General features: G+C 39.5%; 1 protein-coding gene across 1 annotated transcript in view; it reads right to left on the reverse strand.

Moving 5' to 3' along the window:
* The window catches only part of eng (endoglin), a 117,539-nt gene that overhangs the window by 55,453 nt on the left and 37,414 nt on the right, over positions 1–24,672 (reverse strand). Inside the window, exon 3 of the mRNA XM_061876416.1 lies at positions 11,287–11,429. Within this exon, the coding sequence (XP_061732400.1) occupies positions 11,287–11,429 (143 nt within the window). The remainder of the gene's footprint in view (positions 1–11,286; positions 11,430–24,672) is intronic.

A 24,672-nucleotide genomic window follows, 5' to 3' on the forward strand; every position in this document is an offset into this window, starting at 1 on the left:
TAAGGAAGGACATGAATTGATTAACTGGACCCCGACTTAAACAAGTTGAAAAACTTATTGGGGTGTTACCATTTAGTGGTCAATTGTATGGAATATGTACTTTACTGTGCAATATACTAATAAAAGTTTCAATCAATCAATCAATCAGATGGATGAATGGAAGGATGGTATTATGAATAGGTGGATGGATGGATGGTTGTAAGGATGGAAGAATGATTGTTGGAAGGTTGTATGTATGGATAAAGGAATGGGTGATAGATAATAGATGGCTGAATGGAAGCATGTATGGATGGTTATAGGATAGGTAAGATGATTGTTGGAAGGATGTACAGATGGATGTATGAATTGGATTGACAAATAAATTGATGGATGGATGAAGGAATGGAAGCGCAGATGGAATGATGGTGGATGGGTGGGTGGATGGATATATAGATGGATGGAAAGATTGATGGCTGGATGGATAAGAGATGGATGGACGGACAGATGATGGATGTAAGGAAGGACAGATGGATGAATGGAAGGATGGTAGTATGAATAGGTGGATGGATGGATAGTTGTAAGTTGTAAGGGACAGCGTGGCGCAGTGGGAGAGTGGCTGTGCGCAACCCGAGGGTCACTGGTTCAATTCCCACCTAGTACCAACATTGTCATGTCCGTTGTGTCGGAAGCAAGACACTTCACCCTTGCTCCTGGTGGGTGCTGGTTGGCTCCTTGCATGGCAGCTCCCTCCATCAGTGTGTGAATGTGTGTGTGAATGGGTAAATGTGGAAGTAGTGTCAAAGCGCTTTGAGTAACTTGAAGGTAGAAAAGCGCTATACAAGTACAACCCATTTATTTATCATTTATTTAATGGATGAAGGACTGTTGGAAGGGTGTATGTTTGATGAATGCATGGGTGATAGATGGATGGATGAAAGAATGGAAGCATGTATGGATGGTTGTAGGATATATAGATGATTGTTGGAAGGATGCATAGATAGATGTATGAGTGGATGGATGAATATATAGATGGTTGACGGATGATGGACTGATGGATGGATGATAGGAGGATAGACGGATGGATGATGGGTGGTTGTAAGGATGGATGATGGATGATTTTGGAAGGATGAATAGAATGATGGATGGATGCATGATGGAAGGATATATGGATGATTAAAAGAATAGAAGCACAGATGGAATGATGGTGGATGGGTGGGTTGAAGGATAGATAGATGGATGGATGGAAAGATTGGTGGATGGCTGGAAGGATTGATGGATGAGAAATGGATGGACGGACAGATGATGGATGTAAGGAAGGACAGATGGATGAATGGAAGGATGGTAGTGAAGTGAATTATATTTATATAGCGCTTTTCTCTAGTGACTCAAAGCGCTTTACATAGTGAAACCCAATATCTAAGTTACATTTAAAGCAGTGTGGGTGGCACTGGGAGCAGGTGGGTAAAGTGTCTTGCCCAAGGACACAACGGCAGTGACTAGGATGGCGGAAGCGGGAATCGAACCTGCAACCCTCAAGTTGCTGGCACGGCCACTCTACCAACCGAGCTATACCGCCATAGCATGAGTAGGTGGATGGGTGGATGGTTGTAATAATGGATGAAGGATTGTTGGAAGGGTGTATGTGTGATGAATGAATGGGTGATAGATGGATGGATGAAAGAATGGAGGCATGTATGGATGGTTGCAGGATAGATAAGATGATTGTTGGAAGGATGGATGGACAAATATATAAATGGATGGATGAAAGATTGGCAGCATGGACGGATACATTGACGGATGGTGGACTAATGGATGGATGATAGGAGGATAGACGGATGGATGATGGGTGGTTGTAAGGATGGATGATGGATGATTTTGGAAGGATGTATGGAATGATGGACAGATGCATGATGGAATGATAGCTGGATGATTGAAAGAATATAAGCGCAGATGGAATGATGGTGGGTGGAAGGATAGATAGATGGATGGAAAGATTGCTGATGGCTGGAAGGATTGATGGATGGATGGATGGATGGACAGATGATGGATGTAAGGAAAGACAGATGAATGACTGGAAGGATGGTAGCATTAATAGGTGGATAGTTGTAAGAATGGATGAAGGACTGTTGGAAGGGTGTATGTGTGATGAATGAATGGGTGATGGATGGATGAAAGAATGGAAGCATGTATGGATGGTTGTAGGATACATAGAAGATTATTGGAAAGATACATTGATGGATGTATGAGTGAATGAACGAATATATAGATGGATGGATGAAAAAATGGAAGCATGGAAGGATAGATTGACAGATGATGGACTGATGGATGGCTGATACGAGGATAGACGGATGGATGATGGGTGGTTTTAAGGATGGATGACTTTGGAAGGATGTATGGTATGATGGACAGATGCATGATGGAAGGATAGATGGATGATTGAAAGAATAGAAGTGTAGATGGAAGATGGTGGATGATAGATTGATGGAATGAAGGATAGACAGATGGCTGATGGATGTATGAAAGAATAGGTGATGGATAGATGTTGCAAAGATGGATGGATGATTTATGTATGGAATGATGGAGGAATAGAAGGATGGATGAAAGACAGGAAGCATGGATGGATGGATGGAAGATGGATGGATGACTGTTGGAAGAATGAGTTCTGAATGGATGTATGGATAAAATAATAGAAACTTGGATGGAACAATTGGTGGGTGGATGGAGGAGTGGATGATGGATGGATAGATATAAGGAGGGACAGATGGATGGACAGAAGATCCTATAATAGTGGGTACACAGTCTACAAGATGTAACAATAATTGTCGCAAGATCAAAAGGCAGTTGTGGCTGTAAGCAATCTCCTGTGTGTTTTTAATCAACTTCACAAGATGGCAGTAGCCACATATAAAGTATCATGAGCAGCTTTATCGACTTTGGCTTAAAAAAATGTTTGTTTAATGTGTGCACAGTTGCTTATAATGAACCAGTACTAATTACAACTTTGATAGTGTTGCTGCTGTATATTTATGCACACCCTATTAGCATGCAGTAAATACCATATAGCTATATTTATGTTTGTTTATTGTAGTCTGAAAACTCCTAGCTGAAGCTGTCTGTCTTGTTACCCATTTCAGTCGTCTTCCGTTTAGGACAGGGGTATCAAACGTACGGCCCGCGAGCCGGATCAGGCCCCCGAACAGGTTTTATCTGGCCCGCCGGATGAGTTTGCTAAGTATAAAAATGAGCCAGAATTTTTGAATGAAATAAACAGTTCTTAAATCGTCCAGAAGATCAGTGGTCCCCAACCACCGGGCCGCGTAAGAATTTTTTCTAAATTGTTTTATTTTTTATTAAATCAACATAAAAAAACACAAGATACACTCACAATCCCTTTTTCATGACAAAAAAGAAACAAAAAAATAAAATAATAATAATTTGGCCGCGGGACAAATTATCAAGCGTTGACCAGTCCGCAGCTACAAAAAGGTTGGGGACCACTGCACTAGATGTCACGATAGCAATTATTTGTATCTTTCTAGATCAGGGTAAGGGAGCTTATGGCTCTAGAGCCAGATGTGGCTCTTTTGATGACTGCATCTGGCTCTCAGATAAATCGTAGCTGACATTGTTTAACACGATAAGTAATTAATAATTACGCTCAAAATATAAATAACGTTCAAAATATTAAACATTCTCATGCATTTTAATCCATTCATCCGTTTTCTACCGCACCTGTTCAAGAAGTTGCATTAATTGGATAATTATTTTATTTATTACTGGTTTACTATTACTATTTATTACTGGCTTCAGAATAACAATGTTATTAAAAAGAATAAGAGACTTATTATACTCTAAAAATGTTGGTCTTACTTAAAATGCACGCATTTAGTTGTGTTCAGTGTTAAAAAATATTATATGGCTCTCATGGAAATACATTTTAAAATATTTGGCTTTCATGGCTCTCTCAGCCAAAAATGTTCACGACCCCTGTTCTAGATTATGCTAAAAAATAAACCACAATATGTTAGTGCCCAAGTCGAGGAAAATGAGGAGACTACATAAATAACATCCTGTAATTTGATTTTGATATTTTTTATCTTGATAGATTGAAAATTAACACCAATGAGTTGACTGATGAACAGTATCCATCCATCCATTTTCTACCGCTTATTCCCTTTCGGGGTCACGTGGGGGGGGTGGCGCCTATCTCAGCTAGAATCGGGCGGAAGGCGGGGTACACCCTGGACAAGTCGCCACATCATCGCAGGGCCAACACAAATAGACAGACAACAGCCACACTCACATTCACACACTAGGGCCAATTTAGTGTTGCCAATCAACCTATCCCCAGGTGCATTATTCAGAAAGTATAAATAACGACAAATAAAGACAGAATACTATTAACTTCAACATCTAAGTGTAAAAAAACATAATTTGTACATTTTCAGATTGTGCTTGTTATATTTTTAACAAAGAAAACAATCTGTAGTCGTCTTTATTTTTAGGTTATCGTGTCGTGATTTTACCACTCCGGCTAACTTACGAGGAGATTTTACTCAATGTGGCCCCCGATCTAAAATGTGTTTGACACCCCTGGTTTAGGAGCAAATATGTACAAAAAGTTGGGCCATTAAATCTTTTGGAGTAGTTCAATGAGCGTTATTTCAGGATTTAGAGTTGAAAAATGTAGAAATGTACAGTAGATTTATATTTAGAGAGCTACAGCACAATAGGCACAGGGCAGCCATTTGGTGCAATGGCACAAACACTGCTAAGGAATGAGCGTCTTTCCTACCCAGGTGCGTCACAGAAGGATAACTCCTGAAATAATCCACCCTGGATTGTCTCCAAATTCTCTCCATTCAAAATTCTTTGAGTTGTTTCCTCTTTTTTTTAAATATAAATTCCCAGTCCCATTTTTTGAAGGACCTTTGATTACGCTGTTTCCAGTTATTCTTTTGGCATACTCCCCTGAATAGGAATTGGCTGAGTAACCAGGCCGCTACGTGCGAGACACCGACAAGCAGCTACTCCCTAGGATTTCTCTCAGCCTTTGCATCCTCCCTTGATGCTCTCACTCAGAAATTATCAACATAAAAACAGACAAAAAAAAAGGCTGGAAATAAGTGTTACACAAAAATATGGAGAAGGGAGTGAAATGAGCAGAAGACCTCCATACCGATTGGACAGCTTGGTAAATAAAGCATGAAGTCAATCATCAATGCAAAGGTTAAATCATTACAGAGATGTATGCACCATTTTTTGTGGGGAGAACAGGTCCAAAGTGACAAAAACAGCCAAAAATTAAAATAAATACTGATCGTAAGATGTGTAAGATTGATTTTGGTACCTCTGTGTGAGCTCATGTGTTTATAAATGTTATTTGTTTCTATTTTTTATTCAACATTTAACAGTAAGCTGATGTAACTTTGCTGTCCAGTTGTCAGCTCTTGATTTATTACCCTTTTCTGAGTTTCATTTGCAAGTATTATATTGTAGACTTTGCATGCAGTTGCCAATAAGTTGAATTGGGTCTTTGGTTGCGCCCTACAAAGTGTTTATACTATAAGTATTGTGGTTATTACACACTAGCTGTTTGGTTGGAAAGTGCATCTTGGTTGTAGTTATCATTATCAAATGTGGAGGTGGTGAAATAGCCATGTAAAATCGCTCAAGCATCAGTCAGACCAAGATTTGGAGCTGGACGTGACGTCGTGTGCAAAAAAAGATATCGGAATATCGCACCGGAAATTGATCGGTCCATATAAAAGTACTGAATGCGGTACCCATACCTAAACATCCAGCTTTGTGCCCAAATGAAATAAAAAGCCAGGGAAATAGTTAAAACATAAATACATTATTTAAAATACGACACTATCTAATACATTGTCAATTAATTACATTTTGAATTATTCAATCTATTTAACATAATTACTCATTATTTAATGTCCAGTATAGCTATTTCATGCATTTATTTACTATGTTAGTAGTATGTGCTATGTTTAATTTAGGTTCAGGGAGAATGTTTTCAATCCAGCACACAGCAAAAAATTTTAAAATAAATAACTTAAATACACATTAAAAATCTGACTGGCGTTTTCCTTTCACTGCAAAAGTAGTAGAGACTAGATCAACCTGTGTATCGGCTGGGGACATCTCAGCGCTGCTGATCCGCCTCCGCTGTGAACGGGACTCTCGCTGCTGTGTTGGATCCGCTTTGGACTGGACTCTTGCGACTGTGTTGGATCCATTATGGATTGAACTTTCACAGTATCATGTTAGACCCGCTCGACATCCAATGCTTTCCTCCTCTCCAAGGTTCTCATAGTCATCATTGTCATCGACGTCCCACTGGGTGTGAGTTTTCCTTGCCCTTATGTGGGCCTACCGAGGATGTCGTAGTGGTTTGTGCAGCCCTTTGAGACACTAGTGATTTAGGGCTATATAAGTAAACATTGATTGATTGATTGATCAACAACACCTCTGCTGGCTGTAGTGAAGTGGTGCACTCCGTATTGCCTCACTTCAATTAAAAGGAGTGGTTTACACCTTTAGTTGTATGCCAGACCTGGGAAAATTAAGGTCCGGGTGTCAGGAGATTTTTTTTAAAAAGTTCAAAAGCTTAGTGATATATCAAATATATCAGATAGTAGGGGGGGGTTGTACCTTTCGCATTCATATTTTGCTGTGTTTGTTGCATTTTTGTTGCGTTTCGCTTGATTGTAAAATATGTCGATCGAGAGGGGGCGTGACGTTCATATGTTGTCAATATTCAGTGTTTTATCGCTCATAGTTAATATTGTAAATCCCCCATTCTATTTTTTCATGTACATTGTGGGTGTCTCCTTAAGTAAAAAAATGTAAAATTCCATTCTGTTTAAAGTTAAAGTACCACTGATAGGCTCACACATACACTAGCTGTGGCGAAATTATTCTCTGCATTTGACCCATCTCCTTGTTTCACCCCCTGGGAAGTGGGGGAGCAGTGAGCGGCAGGAGTGACCGTGCTCGGGAATCATTTTGGTGATTTCACCCCCAATTCCAACCCTTGATGCTGAGTGGGAGGTAATGGGTCCAATTGTTATAGTCTTTGGTATGACTCGGCCAGGGTTTGAACTCACGACCTACCGATTTTAGGGCGTTAAGGTGCTGAGCACTGAGCATAAGGCGGTCTGTCATAATTGTTTTAGCATTCAATCAGACATTATTGTGTGGTTTTGTATTAGTGTTCCAAAAAATAGATATACAGGCCCTAAACACATTTTTTTCCTCTAAATTTGGACCCTCGAGTCAAAATAATTGCCCAGGCCTGGTGTATGCCAATAGGGTGCTAACTCTCTGGAGTGTTGTAAGCATTACACCCTGCTCTCTTCATTCCAGCAAGTTCCAAACAGCCCCTTTAATCCACAATCAATTCCACGTTATTGAGAAAAATCTACAGTGACATTCTGAAATCTAAAACTTATCCGAAGTTCTTTGAATTCTAGTTGTGTAGTCTTCTCGGCTGCGTGTTTTGTAAAGTAAGAAAGATAGGAAGACTGAAAAAAACAAAACGTGCGTTCTCATATTCAACATGATATGGACAAGGCAAGCATGATGTATGAAGTGCGGAGATTGCATCACCCGGGCCCAAATTCCTTCAGTGCACCCCTCGCCCCTCGCATCTGTTCTCTCGTAAAACAACGTATGTCTTCACTCCACCTCTGCGCGTCGATGATCAACTTACTGCTCTTTCTAATCATCAATCTACATGACTATGTGACTGAGAGCAGGGACTACGGTACGCCGCTTTCATCACTATAACGACAGTATAAGAAGATGGAAACGGCTGAAAGTAATAGAGAACCTTATGAGCGAGCAAGCAGGGAGCATACTGATAAGGTGGTGACAAATGTTCGCAAACAGACTCAGTGAAATATGGAGTCTGGGACTGTGATAAGAACAAGAATCTGGAGTTACTGTTACTGTTCCTTTTCCTCCAAAGTCAAACCATGTTTCCTTAAAGAGGAAAGGCTCGTTATTTGAGCCATCTTCTATAATTACACGGCTTATTAACATACACTCATTAATCTAATGAGGGCCAATAAAAGAGCTGTGTCAACAATTACGCTCTTGCAAATACTAATGCTCTGTTTTTATTGACGGAAACTGAGGTAAAACAGACTGCACTACTAGGATGTGACCAGAAGAGGCGCAGTTAATTCAGTTGATTGGGCCCCTTCTACTCTAAGGGTTTTGTTTTGTTTTAAATGATAAAGTGGCGTTTGTGTTCAATTATTTCATGATATATTTTACAGTTTAATGCACGCTTTATAATAAATTATGTCATGTTTTAAATCACTGTTAATCATACTTGCCAACCCTCCTGAATTTTCCGGGAGACTCCCGAATTTCAGTGCCTCTCCCGAAAATCTCCTGGGACAACCATTCACCCGAATTTCTCCCGATTTCCAGCCGGACCTGAGTGAGGACAGCTTGTCGTCACGTCCACTTTTCCTCCATATAAACAGCGTGCCGGCCTAATCACGTTATAACACCTACGGCTTTTGAAGAGTGCATGACTGCACACACAACAAGAAGACTATTATACATGTCTCTGTTATCCATAGGTTTAGCCATAACCCATAAATTAGGCAGGCACGGAGCTATTTCTCAGCGTGTGTTTATTCCAGCCGGCACGTTAATACACTAAAGCAACATCCGGAATCCCATCATGCATTGCTTCAAAACTACGGCAAGTAGTAATGTCCAAAAAAAGATAGTGACAGAGAATAGAACGAGGATGGACAATTCAACCCGAAGCTCACTCCTTTCCTGCAAATTAAATGTCACAGATGCTGCCCATACCTATGCTCCTTCAAAGGCTTTGCTACTGGCTGTAAAGCATTACACTTTCAAAGACAACAATGAGTAGAGAGTGTTATGTGTGTGTATATGTGTGAAAAAATGAACACTGAAATTCAAGTATTTCTTCAAGTATTTCTTATATATATATATATATAAGTATATAAAATGAACACTGAAATTCAAGTATTTTTTTCACACACATATACATATATATATATACATATATATATATATATATACATATATATATATACATATATATACATATACATATATATATACATATATATACATATATATACATATACATATATATATACATATATATACATATATATACATATACATATATATACATATATATACATATACATATATATATATATATATATATATATATATATATATATATATATATACATATATCCATCCATCCACTTTCTACCGCTTATTCCCTTTTGGGGTCGCGGGGGGCGCTGGCGCCTACCTCGGCTACAATCGGGCGGAAGAGAGCATACACCCTGGACAAGTCGCCACCTCATCGCAGTATATATATATATATATATATATATATATATATATATATATATATATATATATGAAGAGTTCATACGCAAAAACCGATAAACGCCATTTTGATAAAGTTTAGCCCAGCCTCGGTAATATATAGTCCACCACTTCTATTGTGGTATACCAAAATCAATTTGTTTGCAAATGCAGACAAATGCCGCTTTTAACGTCATTTAGTTCAGCGATTTATTGCAAAGGCCGATAAGCGCCATGGATCATTTATCACAAAAGCCGATATATCCGTTTGCCCAACCAGCGCTGCAGTACGGGATCACGTGACAAACAAAATGGCAGCGCGCTCGGACTCACTCAGTGTTGTTATCCACGCATGAATAATTTGGAAGCTTCTCCTGTGAACACTGTTAAGCCAGCGAAAAAAACTGACGTGTTGAAGTTATTTGATGTTGGCGCTAGCACGCGTGTCCGTGAGTTTTACACCGCTGCGTTAAACGATGTTGTCGAGCATGGAGCTAATGTCGATAGCGATGATGAGTGAGCTGTTATCTGCACAGGAGTGTTTTTGATAGGCAAACCAGGTTGAGCATTTGTGCTTGTTTTTATTAATAAAACATTGTCTTCATTGCAACACTGTTTTTTTGTTTTTTCATTTTGTGCTGAAAAGCACGAGGTAAATATGTGAGGTCACAGTTCCAAAAAAGCATGTCCGGTTAGCAAGTACGAAAAAACAATGTTCGCAGGGACAGCTAGATTTATACGCACCAAGGGATCGAAACTGTTAAATAATGAAGTAAATAAATGTGAACAGTTGTTACCTTGAAATGTGGCTTTCGATAAATTTCACGTTCTGTTTTTCTCTCTATCTTTATCTTGAATATTATGCGAAATAACGACCGCAAAGAAAACGATTTTGGAGATATCTGTTTTTGCAACATATCATAATTTGGATATATCTGCTTTTGACGTAAAACCACATCAAACACTCATATTTGAAAGCCATTCATTACATCAGCATTTCTTAAAAGTTTAGGCTTTCATGACTTGCTTATGTTGATATTAAATAAACCATGGTATGCTTGTATATGTACCGGCAACACCAGCAGGCAGAAAATCCTTAATATACAGAATCGGTCAAAATGGATTTATCTGCTTTTGCATATGAACTCTTCATATATATATATATATATACTTGAATTTTAGTGAATTCTAGCTATAAATATACTCCTGCCCCTTAACCCCCCCACAATCTTCCGAATTCGGAGGTCTCAAAGTTGGCAAGTATGCTATTAATATTCAAGTGGTAATTTAGTTTAAAAGGGAGGTGCAAAGGTCCGTAAACCCTGCTAAGATAGTTACTACAACGAGAAAATAAACTGCTTGGGTTATAAAAAATGCTAAGTGTGCTCCACAAAATAATTTTTTGTGGCCCAAATTGCAATATATTCTCTGAAGGGATGATCACTGTGTCACTGCATGACATATATGACATGACGTACCTAATGTTTTGTCAAAACATCTGCAGCCTTTTTCTTGACACATACATATGCTGTCCTGCATTCAAATCTGACCCATGATTCACATAAATATGCAATTTGATAACACTACACTTGTGAATGGCAGATTCCATTAGAGAAAAATATATGGTGCGAGGAAGTTTTAATACGGGGTCCCCTCCTTTTAGGCGAACCTCGGCCATATCGTGTCTGCAGAAGATAATCATCCGTTGGCGACATCGGTCGGACAGGTGGTGTATTGAAAAAATAAAATAAAAATAGCAATGTGTGACAAATTTAATTGCATAAGGTGATCCCGCAGTTTAAAAAAAGAAGGCAAAAATGTTCATGATTCTTTGTAGTCTTTATAGTCTCTGGCATTTCACTTGTAACACATTTGCATAAATTAGCTACATTTGCATAACCATGACATTCTTACCGTGGCAGCAAAGTTCAGGTTCAGGATGTGGACCTCGGCCTTGTCTTGTCCAACAAAGCTGGTCCAACAGCCTATTTGCATCTCCCTCACGTAGTTCTGGGAATTGTCGCTAAGCTTCACAGGATCACATGTCGGGCTTGAGGCTGGAAGACATCGAGAGGTTGTGTGCGTTAGGTGCTAATTGAACACCGCTTTTTGTCAAGTTTTTGCATTACAGGAACGTGACTTTGCCACTTAAGGAGGAAATGGAAAACAGAAAGTAAGACAATTTTCAATGTTTTTTTTAACATGTTTGACTTGCCTTTTCACTCTTGAATAATCGAAAAATATTTTCAGTACAGTTTTAGTATGGCAACAGTTTGAACAACTTATGCCAACTCCAATTTTCTTTTCAATGAAAGAAATGACTGCAAAACTATAAAAAAACACTATCAGTCATTAATTGATTATCCCTGTTGGATGTCTGTACTTTGCTGAGGGCATTACAGGTCAACAGGTAATTTTATCCAGGTAGTTGCAATAGTCTAAAAGGTCTCAACTTGTTGTCACTGCGGGAGCATCATCCACTAGGCTAGGACACCGTTTTCTAAAAACAAATCGCATGGTCCACGTTTATCAAACGTGTCAGGGTAGCCGGCCGAAGTCATCCATCAGAGCCGCTGTTTAACCTGGAGACCCAGGTGTCTCTGGAGGACGAATCAATCTGGGCCGGACTGTCATGGATTTTAAAATGCCTGTTGTGACCGGGGCAGCATTTGTCAATGCTCCTGTGTTACATTGGTATTGGTTACAACAGATTTTGCGTGGATATAATTTCCCAGTACAAACTTTCTCAAAAAGAATAGCGTGAATACAGAGAAAGCTACAAACGGTTAGGCTTGACAACTTTTCCAAGCCAACCAAGAGGCTTGCTTCACTCTTGACTCAGGTCCCCAAATGGTATGAATGTGTATTAATTAGGGGTGTAACGGTACACAAAAATTTCGGTTCGGTATGTACCTCGGTTTAGAGGTCACGGTTCTGTTCATTTTTGGTACAGTAAGAAAACAACAAAATATACATTTTTGGGTTATTTACCAAATTTGTAAACAATGGCTTTATCCTTTTAACAGTGGGGACATTATAATAATTCTACCCACGTTAATCCACATTAAACTGCCTCAAGTTGTTGCTTTGATTAAATAAAATGACAATACCTTTCTTCTACATATAAAAAGTGCAACATTAAACAGTTTCAAGTGAACTCATCATGCTTAATTTATTAGAGCATTTGGTAAGTCTGTAGTTGACTTTTATTATACATACACACACATGCACACCCACGCACGCACAAACACACACACACGCACACACACACACAGCAAAATGAGCTAACATAACGCTAAAAGCTAATTGGCCTTCACCTCAACTATGAGCGAGCTGAGCTGCAGTTTAAGTTTCTAGAAGGTCAACGGGCTCATAGTGATGTTTGTAATAGTTGTGACTGGGAAGTGCTTTTTATAATTTGGGGAGAGTACGATGTCCGCCGCTCACCTGCTAGACACATATCTGATCATCTCGACGCCAGAGCACTGACCCCATGCTTTCTGAATACGCCCTGCTGATTGGCTGTTACATCGCTCTAAACACGCACTGCTGTTTGGCTTTGTATGTAACCAATCAGATGGTTGTGTGGGCGGGACAATGCCGGGTGCTCACTGCTCAGACAGAGGCAGAAAGCAGAGCAGCTTGCTAAGACTTTAGATTACAAACTCGTTCGATACACCCTCGTACCGAAACGGTTTAATACAAATACACGTACCGTTACACCCCTAGTATTAAAGAAGGACTACAGCATTGGATTTTCTCCTCATACTGTGAAAAAACTTAAGGCACCCTATAGGCCAGGGGTCGGGAACCTTTTTGGCTGAGAGAGCCATGAAAGCAAAATATTTTAAAATGTATTTCCGTGAGAGCCACATCATATTTTTTTAACACTGAATACAACTAAATGCGTGCATTTTTTAAGTAAGACCAACATTTTTAGAGTATAATAAGTCTCTAATTATGTTGGATCCGCTTTGGACTGGACTCTCGCGGCTGTGTTGGATCCATTATGGATTGAACTTTCACAGTATCATGTTAGACCCGCTCGACATCCATTGCTTTCGTCCTCTCCAAAGTTCTCATAGTCATCATTGTCACCGACGTCCCACTGGGTGTGAGTTTTTCTTGCCCTTATGTGGGCCTACCGAGGATGTCGTAGTGGTTTGTGTTGTGGTTTGTGCAGCCTTTGAGACACTATTGATTTAGGGCTATACAAGTAAACATTGATTGATTGATAATTATTTTTAATAACATTGTTATTTCGTGAACAGGTGCGGTAGAAATGGATTGATGGATTAAAATGCATGAGAATGTTTTATATTTTGAACGTTATTTTTAACATCGTGATTAACAGCGAATTATTCATTACTTATCGTGTTAAGCAATGTCAGTTAAGATTTATCTGACAGCCAGATGCAGTCATCAAAAGAGCTACATCTGGCTCTAGAGCCATAGGTTCCCTACCCCTGCTATAGGCAGTACCTAAAATGCTTTGCATACATGTAATACAAATATCTTAAAATATATATTAACACTTCAAAACATGTATTTACTCATTGACAATTGGTTGCCAACTCCTAGCCATAACCCCTGACAAGATGTTCTGATGGATGGGAACCCGAGTTGTTCAGATTTAATCAGTCCACTAAAGTCGTGCACCAAATCTCGTGGTGATCCGGCTAAGCACCCTAAAGTTACAGCGGGTGATTTTTTAGAGGCCATTGAGATTTGAGAGAAATGTCAGGTCAATATTACGTATTAGGGTCAAACTTAAAGGTTTGATAACAGCACCACCATGTGGTGGATTTGTCAGTAAAATAATGGCAAAGGCAAGAGATTCAGAAGGGGTAAAAAAGTCAGTTTACACCAAGGCTATTCAACTACACTGCTCTTTTGGCCACATTTTTTAGAAATTTAAAGGACCAGGGGGCTGTACTTTTACCTTCACTATTACTCTTACTTTAAGAACCAGCTTCGTCTGCAGTGCACGGATATTTGTTTTGGTCTATACCAGGGGTCACCAACGAAGTGCCCGCGGGCACCAGGTCGCCCGTAAGGACCAGATGAGTCGCCTGCTGGCCTGTTCTATAAATAGCTCAAATAGCAGCACTTACCAGTAAGCTGCCTCTATTTTTTAAATTTTATTTATTTTACTAGCAAGCTGGTCTCGCTTTACTCGACATTTTTTAATTCTAAGAGAGACAAAACTGAAATAGAATTTTAAAATCCAAGAAAATATTTTAAAACTTGGTCTTCACTTGTTTAAATAAATTCATTCATTTTTTTGCTTTGCTTCTTATAACTTTCAGAAAGACAATTTTAGAGAAAAAATCCAACCTTAAAAATTATTGTAGGATTTTTTAACACATACCTTTTTGCCTTTTAAATTCCTTCCTCTTCTTTCCTGACAATTCAAATCAATGTTTTAAAGTATTTTTTTGTATTGTAAAGAATAATGAATACATTTTAATTGAATTCTTCATTTTAGCTTCTGTTTTTTAGACGAAGAATATTTGTGAAATATTTCTTCAAACTTATTATGATTAAAATAAATAAAAAATATTCTGGCAAATCTAGAAAATCTGTAGAATCAAATTTAAATCTAATTTCAAAATGGATTTTAACCTATTTAAAACACGTCATCAAAATTCTAAAATTAATCTTAATCAGGAAAAATTACTAATGATGTTCCATAAATTATTTTATTAATTTTTTCAAAAAGATTTGAATTAGCTAGTTTTTCTCTTCATTTTTTTCGGTTGAATTTTGAATTTTAAAGAGTCGAAATTGAAGATAAACTAAGTTTCCAAATTCAATTTTGATTTTTTTTGTGTGTTGTCTCCTATTTTAAACCATTCAATTATTTTTTTTTTCATCATTTATTCTCTACAAAAATCCTTCCAAAAAAGGAAAAAAAATGTAAAACGGAATGACAGACAGAAATACCCATTTTTTTTATATATAAAGATTTATTTATGTAAGGTAAATTGAGCAACTTGGCTATTTCTGGCAATTTATTTAAGTGGGTATCAAACTGGTAGCCCTTCGCATTAATCAGTACCCAAGAAGTAGCTCTTGGTTTCAAAAAGGTTGGTGACCCCTGGTCTATACCTATTATCAGTTATACATTTCAGAAGAAATTAGCCCTGTAATGCAAAATACAAGTGTCTGCTATAGTGGAGGTTACACTGTCAATGCAATGTGTTTCTGGTCCAGGTTTCACTATACAAGGAACACACTACTGTTTTTAGGAAATTGTTGTCTTCCATGTTATAAACTGTACTGTGTGGGCAGTATAGTGTCATCCCTGGTCTGGATTTGGTCCCCAGGCCGCAAGTTGAAAAATACAAAAAACATGTTTTTCACAAGACTTTAGGCACTGTTTGTCTATTGACACTATTACACAGTTCAGTTCAATTTGATTTAATAAGCCGTGGTATACTGTACATGAGTGTAGGTAGGATGGATACATAAATAGCATGATATAGTATTTTGCAAATAAAAAAATGAAAAAATCACAACCAACGCAAATAGTAGTCGTGACATTACTTCTAAAAAAAAAAAAAAAAAATCGGACAATAACAGCCCAAAGTCCTTTCCCAATAGCCAATAGTAACTTGCCAAAATTTCCTAACAGTCAATTCATAAAAGAAATAAAAGTTCAATAGATGGTTAAACCTCTGAATTTTATGAGCATCAGTTTGAATGTCAAAGTTGTATTGACAAGAATAATGATGCCTGGAGGATTTCCTGTAGCTGACGTAGTCTTGGACTTCTTGAGACAACAAATTAAAGTTGTCCCTCACTACAACGGCGCTCATTTCTTTAACGGTCGATTAACACACACGCATCCTGTTTGATTCTCGGGTGAAGCCGGGGTAGGGGGGACTTGGCTGCGGTTCACGTGCTACTGATGAGCCACAAGCCAGCAGAAATGGACAAAGGAAAGGCTACCTTATGGAAATATTAGGTCCAAAGCCATATCGATGGTTGGAATCTGCGCGTTTGCATGAAAAAACTAGTTACCATGGTAATCTAAGTCACAGCAGCTCAGACGAGGCATCAAGCAGTGTGGGTGGGGAGCGTTTCTAGAGCGGGTGTCAGGGACGGACCCGAAAGGAGATTTTTACAAGAAAGTTCTAAACCTTAGTCATTTATCAGATGTATCAGATAAATGACCTGTTAAAAGGTCATATTTCGCTATTTGTTGCATTTTTGTTGCGTTTCACTTGATTGTGAAGTGAAGTGAATTATATTTGTATCCCGTTTTTCCCTAGTGACTCAAAGCGCTTTACATAGTGAAACCCAATTTCTAAGTTACATTTAAACCCAAGTGGGTGGGACTGGGAGCAGGTGGGTAAAGTGCAAAACGGCAGTGACTAGGATGGCAGAAGCTGGGATGGAACCTGGAACCTTCAAGTTGCTGGCACGGCCACTCTACCAACCAAGCTATATCACTCTTGTAAAATATGTCGATGAGGGTGTGACATTCATATGTTGTCAATATTCAGTGTTTTATCGTTCATAGTTAATCATGTAAATACCACATTCTTTATTTTCATGTACATTCTGGGTGTCTCATTCAGTAAAAAAATTTAAATTCCATTCCGTTTTTTCAGGCGGTCTGTCATAACATTTTTAGCATTCAGTCAGACATTATTGTGAGGTTTTGTATTAATGTTCCTGAAAATCAGATATACCGGCCCCCCAGACACATTTTATTTTCTAAATTTGGCCCCTGGAGTCAAAATATTTGCCCAGGCCTGCCCTAGCTGGTTGCGGACAAGTAGTGCACTATGTGTTACCTCAATTGCTTCAACATCAATCTAGTCAATTCCACATACCGTATTTTTCGGACTATAAGTCACAGTTTTTTTCATAGTTTGGCCAGGGGTGCGACTTATACTCAGGAGCGACTTATGTATGAAATTATTAACACATTACCGTAATGTATCAAATAATATTATTTAGCTCATTCACATAAGAGACTAGACATATAAGATTTCATGGGGTTTAGCGATTAGGAGTGACAGATTGTTTGGGAAATGTATAGCATGTTCTATATGTTATAGTTATTTGAATGACTCTTACCGTAATATGTTAGGTTAACATACCAGGCACCTTCTCAGTTGGTTATTTATGCATCATATAATGTACACTTATTCAGCCTGTTGTTCACTATTCTTTATTTATTTTAAATTGCCTTTCAAATGTCTATTCTTAGTGTTTTGTTTTATCAAATACATTTCCCCCAAAAATGTGACTTATACTCCAGTGCGACTTATATATGTTGTTTTCCTTCTTTATTATGCATTTTCGGCAGGTGCGCCTTATACTCCGGAGCGACTTATACTCCGAAAAATACGGTAAGTGAAAAGAAGATCACACAAAAGTTTGTCGACCAATGAACAAACCTCACTTTGAACAAGTTAATCATACCGTACTGCAAGCCCAATAAAAGTGGGACAGTTTGGCACAGGTAACTTGAAAACCCATTACAATGTAAACCGTAAAAAAAAAACGGATCCCGTATACTAAAGAACTGAAGAGCATTTCAGGGTGGAAACAGGACTATAGAAACTATAACAAAAATTCTCAAAATGAGTCCTGAGATATGTGACATGTGCTTTTTGACAGTGGAAACCAAGCCTAGTCATAAACTAATGACAATAAAGTCATTACTTAAGGAATTTCACATCTCGGACTAAAAAAAATCCTGATCAGTTGTGTCATTTGTGGAAAAAAACCCAAAAAACTCTCTACTCTTCTGCGGCAGCTTGTCTGTCTCCATCTCCATCGCGCCATCCCTCCCTTCACCCTGGAGGTCAAGGCTGGTTTCCTGTTATTCTGCCTTTCTCTCCCTCACTTGTCTCTTGTTCAATAGCCACGACCGTAAAGGCATTTTTGTCTTGTTCTGCCCTGACAGAATCAACTTTCCATGACAGTCACCTGAGAGGTCTGGCCCGTAAATCGCGATGATTGCAAATTGTGTTTGTATGCGTATACGGGTGTGTGTGTATGGGCATGTGTCACTTTTTTACGAGACCACCATAGAATATGAACAACATTTGTTTTGCCCTCCTGACCCCGGAAATGCCAATGGCCTCGCTAAGCGGTTTGCTGGTAAATGAGGTATGGAGGACTATTCCATCCTCTGTCCTCTTTATCCGCTTCCATTTCCCATTTCATGAGAGGGGTGCGTGTTTACGGCTGGTTGCTGATTGTCAGTTTGATGTAAGGCAATGAGGTTGAGGTGGGGGGCGGGGTGGGGAGGGTGACGCAGATGCACAGAGACCAGAAGGAAAAATGTTCAAACTCCAACAACGTAGCGATGCTTTGAGAGCTTTTTTTTTTTTTTTCCAAAAAACGAGTCCATGGTGCAGCTGTTAAGTCAGCCCACGGAACGTCAGAGCGTTGTTGGCATGGTGAAAAGGTTTTCAAGACAAAACATTTAAATTTGTACGTTCCTCTTCTTCCATGCAGAAATGGCCGTTTTTTGCCGATTTTGCTAGGTATATTCAAAGGCCTACTGAAATGAGACTTTCTTATTCAAACGGGGATAGCAGGTCCATTCTATGTGTCATACTTGATCATTTCGCGAAATTGCCATATTTTTGCTGAAAGGATTTAGTAGAGGGCTTCATGGTGGCAGAGGGGTTAGTGCGTCTGCCTCACAATACGAAGGTCCTGCAGTCCTGGGTTCAATCCCAGGCTCGGAATCGTTCTGTGTGGAGTTTGCATGTTCTCCCCGTGAATGCGTGGGTTTTCCGGGTACTCTGGCTTCCTCCCACTTCCAAAGACATGCACCTGGGGAGAGGTTGATTGGCAACACTAAATTGGCCCTAGTGTGTGAATGTGAGTGTGAATGTTGTTTGTGTTGGCCCTGCGATGAGGTGGCGACTTGTCCAGAGTGTACCCCGCCTTCCGCCCGATTGATGCTGAGATAGGCGCCAGCGCCCCTAGCGACCCCAAAAGGGAATAAGCGGTAGAAAAATGGATGGATGGATTTAGTAGAGAACATCGACAATAAAGTTCGCAACTTTTGGTCGCTAATAAAAAAGCTTTGCCTGTACCAGAAGTAGCAGATGTTGTGCGTGTGACGTCACAGGTTGTAGAGCTCCTTACATCCTCACGTTGTTTATAATCATAGCCGCCAGCAGTAAGAGCAATTCAGACCGAGAAAGCGACGAGTTCCCCATTAATTTGAGCGAGGATGACGGATTCGTGGATGAGGAAAGTTAGAGTGAAACACTAAAAAAAAAAAAGAAAAGGCTATGGCTCCAGGCGGCGGCAGTGGGAGCGATACAGATGTTATCAGACACATTTACTAGGATAATTCTGGAAAATCCCATATCTGCTTATTGTGTTAATAGTGTTTTAGTGAGATTATAAAGTCATACCTGAAAGTCGGAGGGCTGCGGTGAACGCCAGTGTCTCTGAGAGAAGCCAATGGAGGAGCCAAGATCACAGCTGCTTTTTTGACAGCTGCAGGAGGAGGTCGCATAATCCGCTAAAGTCTCCGGTAAGAGCCGACTTAATATCACAATTGGTTGACATGTGGTAGAGAAACATGTTCGCTTGACCGCTCTGTGTTAAAGCGTCACAACAAACAAAGAAACACCGGCTGTGTTTCGGTTGCTAAAGGCAGCTGCAATCCACCGCTTTCCGCCAACAGCATTCTTCTTTATAGTCTCCATTATTAGTTGAACAAATTGCAAAAGATTCAGCAACACAGATGTCCAAAATACTGTGTAATTATGCGATGAAAAGAGATGACTTTTAGCCGTGAGTGGTGCTGGGCTGAAATGTCCGCTCCAACCAATAACGTCACAAGCAGGCGTCAACGTAAGCGCCATCATTCCGCGACGTTTTCAACAGGATACCTCGCGGGAAATTTAACATTGAAATTAAGTAAACTAAAGCGGCCGTATTGGCATGTGTTGCAATGTTAATATTTCATCATTGATATATAAACTATCAGACTGCGTGGTCGGTAGTAGTGGGTTTCAGTAGGCCTTTAAGTACATTTGTTTGGGGGCCACATTTTAAAAAAGGACCGGGGGGCCGGACTTGTCCCCTTAACTATTAGTCTTATTTTCTATATTCCTGAGAACCAGCGTCCTCTACAGTTGACATTTACTATAGGCGTATTTCAATCAATCAATCAATCAAAGTTTACTTTTCCTTCTATCCATTTTCTACCGCTTATACCCTTTTGGGGTGCCTATCTCAGCTACAATCAGGCGGAAGGCGGCGTATACCCTGGACAAGTCGCCACCTCATCGCAGGGCCAACACAGATAGACAGACAACACATTCACACACTAGGCCCAATTTAGTGTTGCCAATCACTTCAATCACAAGTGTCTCAAAGGGCTGCATAGGCCACAACGACATCTTTGGCTCACATCCCACATCAGGGCAAGAAAAAAACTCAACCATGTGGGATGACAATGAGAAACCTTGGATATATTTAAATCTATTTAAAGGATCGCTCTACTGTTCTATGGACTGACTGTAAACATTATATCTATGACAGCACTCAAATGTTTATAAGCATCTGCAACAAATATTTTTTCCGAACTCAACTCTAGGGGCTATAAGTTGAATAGTCGAACTGATAAAAAGAGAGGGCCTAACATGGAAGCTTAAAGGCCTACTGAAACCCACTACTCCCGACCACACAGTCTGATAGTTTATATAACAATGAGGAAATCTTAACATTGCAACACATGCCAATACGGCCTTTTTAGTTTACTAAATTGCAATTTTAAATTTCTCGCGAGGTATCCTGTTGAATACGTCGCGGAATGATGACGCGTATGATGACGCGTGCGCGTGACGTCACCGGTGGTAGCGGACATGTTCTCCCAGCACCGATCCCGGCTAAAAGTAGTCTGTTTTTATCGCATAATTGCACAGTATTCTGGACATCTGTGTTGCTGAATCTTTTGCAATTTGTTCAATTAATAATGGAGACTACAAATAAGAAAGATGTTGGTGGAAAGCGGTTCATTGCAGCTGGCTGTAGCAAAACAAACACAGCCGGTGTTTCTTTGTTTGTTGTGAAGCTTTAATATGGAACAGAGTGGTCAAGCGAACATGGTTCTCTACCACATGTCAACCTGCAGGTTTCGGTGAGAAAATTGTGGTAATAAGTCGGCTCTTACCGTAAAAATGAGCGGAGCTTGTGTCGTTCCTCCTGCAGCTGTCAAAGAGGCAGCCGTGACTTTCTTGGCTCCTCCATGGCTTCCCTCAGAGACACTGGCGGTCACCACACCCCTCCGACTTTCAGGTATGACTATATAACCTCACTAAAACACTAGCAACACAATAAGCAGATAAGGGATTTTCCAGAATTATCCTAGTAAATGTGTCTAATAACATCTGAATCGCTCCCACTGTTCTCGTCTTTTTTTCTTCTTCTAGTCCTTCACTTTCACTATCCTCATCCACGAATCTTTTATCCTCGCTCAAATTAATGGGGAAATTGTCACTTTCTCAGTCCGAATCGCTCTAGCTGCTGATGGCTATGATTGTAAACATCGTCTGCGACTTCCGGTACAGGCAAGGCTTTTTTATTAGCGACCAAAATTTGTGAACTTTATCGTTGATGTTCTCTACTAAATCCTTTCAGCAAAAATATGTGGCAATATCGCGAAATGATCAAGTACGACACATAAAATGGACCAGCTATCCCCGTTTAAATAAGAAAATCTCATATCAGTAGGCCTTTAAGGAACACTACTAGTATGACTAAAAAACTTGAACCAACGACTACTAAAGTAGAAAAGCTTAAGCAACACCTTAGTTACATAAATAACATTAAGAAAAAGGAAAGGACTTAAAGTGATGCCTTGAGGAATGCCTCAGTTATGTGAATCACCAGTTTGGACCCCGGTGTCCTATGTATGCTAGCAAGGCCAAGAAGTCAATGCAAGGATCTGCCAATATTTTTGCAGTGGTTCAAGTTCCTCTGTACAACAGTAGTGATTTTAAGAATTTTCTGTAAAATTGGTTGTCTCCCAAGTTTTGAACGGGTGTTGTCATTCCTGGGCCGCATTTAAAAGCTCTGACCTCAGCTCCACACTTGGAATACTATTAATTTGTTGCATTGTAATTGCTTTTTTTGGACCACAATAATCAGTACTGCAATGGCTACAGAAAGTGTCACTGCTTAAAATTGTTCTACATTTATGTAAATAAATACAGCTTTCTGTGCATCAACTTTACTTTTCCTCCCACTCATTTTTGCACTTCGTGCAACAACTTCTCCTTGAATGATGCTCCGGTTTGACAGATTTATTCAGGAAAGTATCCCTACGGAGACAACAGGCTTGGATCTGACATGATAAAACATCAGACTGTCGTCTGCAAAAAAAAAACAACAGACGTTAGCGAGAAGGCAAACAAATGCCCTCGTTGCAGCTATCTTCCGGTTGCCAGTTCCGGTATTTTCACTCACAAATTGGACAGATTTGACGGACCTTTTTCAAATTGTGTTTTTGTACCCTTTCGCTGAAGGTGCGTGTCCGTCTCCTAGCTTGCATTTGCTCCATGTGTCGGACACCATTCCAATACCATTGACTGTTAACAGCTTCTTTGCAAAATAACAAAAGGACATTTGACAGCGAATCTCACCAGCAAAAAATTGGCCAGCGAGAAGAGGGCCTATAACATAAACCTCAGTTACAAACCCACTGGTGGCAACAGATGAGGTGGTGAGGGCCGCGGCGTTTGTGTGTGTGTGTGTGTGTGTGTGTGTGTGCAGCAAGTACATGAGTACATAGGCTTATAGATTGATCAGTTGCTGAAATTTTTGTTATGTTTTTTTGATGATAGATGATGTTTATGTTGAAGTTTTGCAGTGACCTGCTTATTAACCAAGTATTAGTGACATTGTTCGTATAAGAACTACAGTACTTTTCGAGGCGCATTCATCACAGAGAGTTACTGTATCCAGTTACTGCAGTATTGACATACTGAGCTGCTGCATCGTCTGTTGAGTTGGTAAAACGTAATTTTCATTATAAGTCATTGTCATTGTTACGGCGGGGGGGTGGGGGGGGGGGGGGGGGGCTGCGAGGTTGTTCCCCCGGGATGCAAACGGATCACTCCGGACAGGACTTGCAGGTAAAAGCATGGTTTAATCATAAAAATTAAATACGAATCAAAAACACAAAACAAGCAGAAGGAAAACGTGGGAAGCCAACGTTACAGGAAGCAGAAACTCGGAGACAAAAACTACAAGCGTAACTGTTGCATGAAGCAAATAAAGAAGCCAGGACGAGTGTGGCGAGAGAGATGAAATAAATAGCTCTCTGATTAGTGGTCGACTGCAGGTGAGCGTGGCGACCACTAACCAGAGGCAGGTGAACCAAATTAATCCCCAAAGAAACCAAAACAAACGCAGAGGTGCACAAAACAGGAACTAAGGTAGTCCAAAAATAACGGAACATAACAAAAACATGATCCAGGCCACGGATCATGACATTCATGCCAGAGAAGTTGGTCAAATTTTAAATTTAATTTAGACATCAGGAGAATAGACACGAAAAGATGCATTACATGATGCTTGGTATTTGGACCTGCTTATCACTCAGCATCTAAAACTTGCAGCTTGTCCTCTGTACATTCAGGCTCAAAAATATAAGGTTCTGGATCATCATTTGTTCGAAAATAATCGTGTTTGGCTCTCATGATCAGTAGTTGTTGTTGTTGTTGTGGTTGTTGTGGTTGTTAACGGAATAGGGAACGTTGTGATGCTATGTTAAGATCAATGCGCTGACATAATGCTTAAAATGACGATGATGCATAAATATGACATGTTATTATAAATAAGCCTGTTACTACATTACATATATACTTAAAGCAAGCACTGCATATAAAATGTTATCGGAGGTTTTTGTACGTTTTTTAAAGTGCTTTGTAGGCAGAAATTATCAAATGTATCAAAATCTGCCTTGTTAGTCGTCAATGAGTCGAATATTACAAATTAAAATACACAAAAAAGAGAAAAACATATGAGTTATTGTCCAACATGGGGATTGTGAGTGATAGGTAGAATTCTAAAAAAGTGCATTATCCCTTTAAGAGCACTTCTGATTACCAGGTTGATAGCTGGGGTTTTAGCTCGGTAGCTAGCACGTTTGTCTCTTATGCAATGTGGGTAACACAAAAATCTTTGACAATCAGCGTGATTTTGTCAACAATCCACTATTTTTTTTTAAATATACATGCTAAACTGATTTAACACGGAAAGTTTAGCTCCACCCTTCTGAATCCATGCTTGCTCCTGCAG

This window comes from Nerophis ophidion, linkage group LG17 (genome assembly GCF_033978795.1).
Source record: "Nerophis ophidion isolate RoL-2023_Sa linkage group LG17, RoL_Noph_v1.0, whole genome shotgun sequence".
Taxonomy (NCBI): Eukaryota; Metazoa; Chordata; class Actinopteri; order Syngnathiformes; family Syngnathidae; genus Nerophis; species Nerophis ophidion.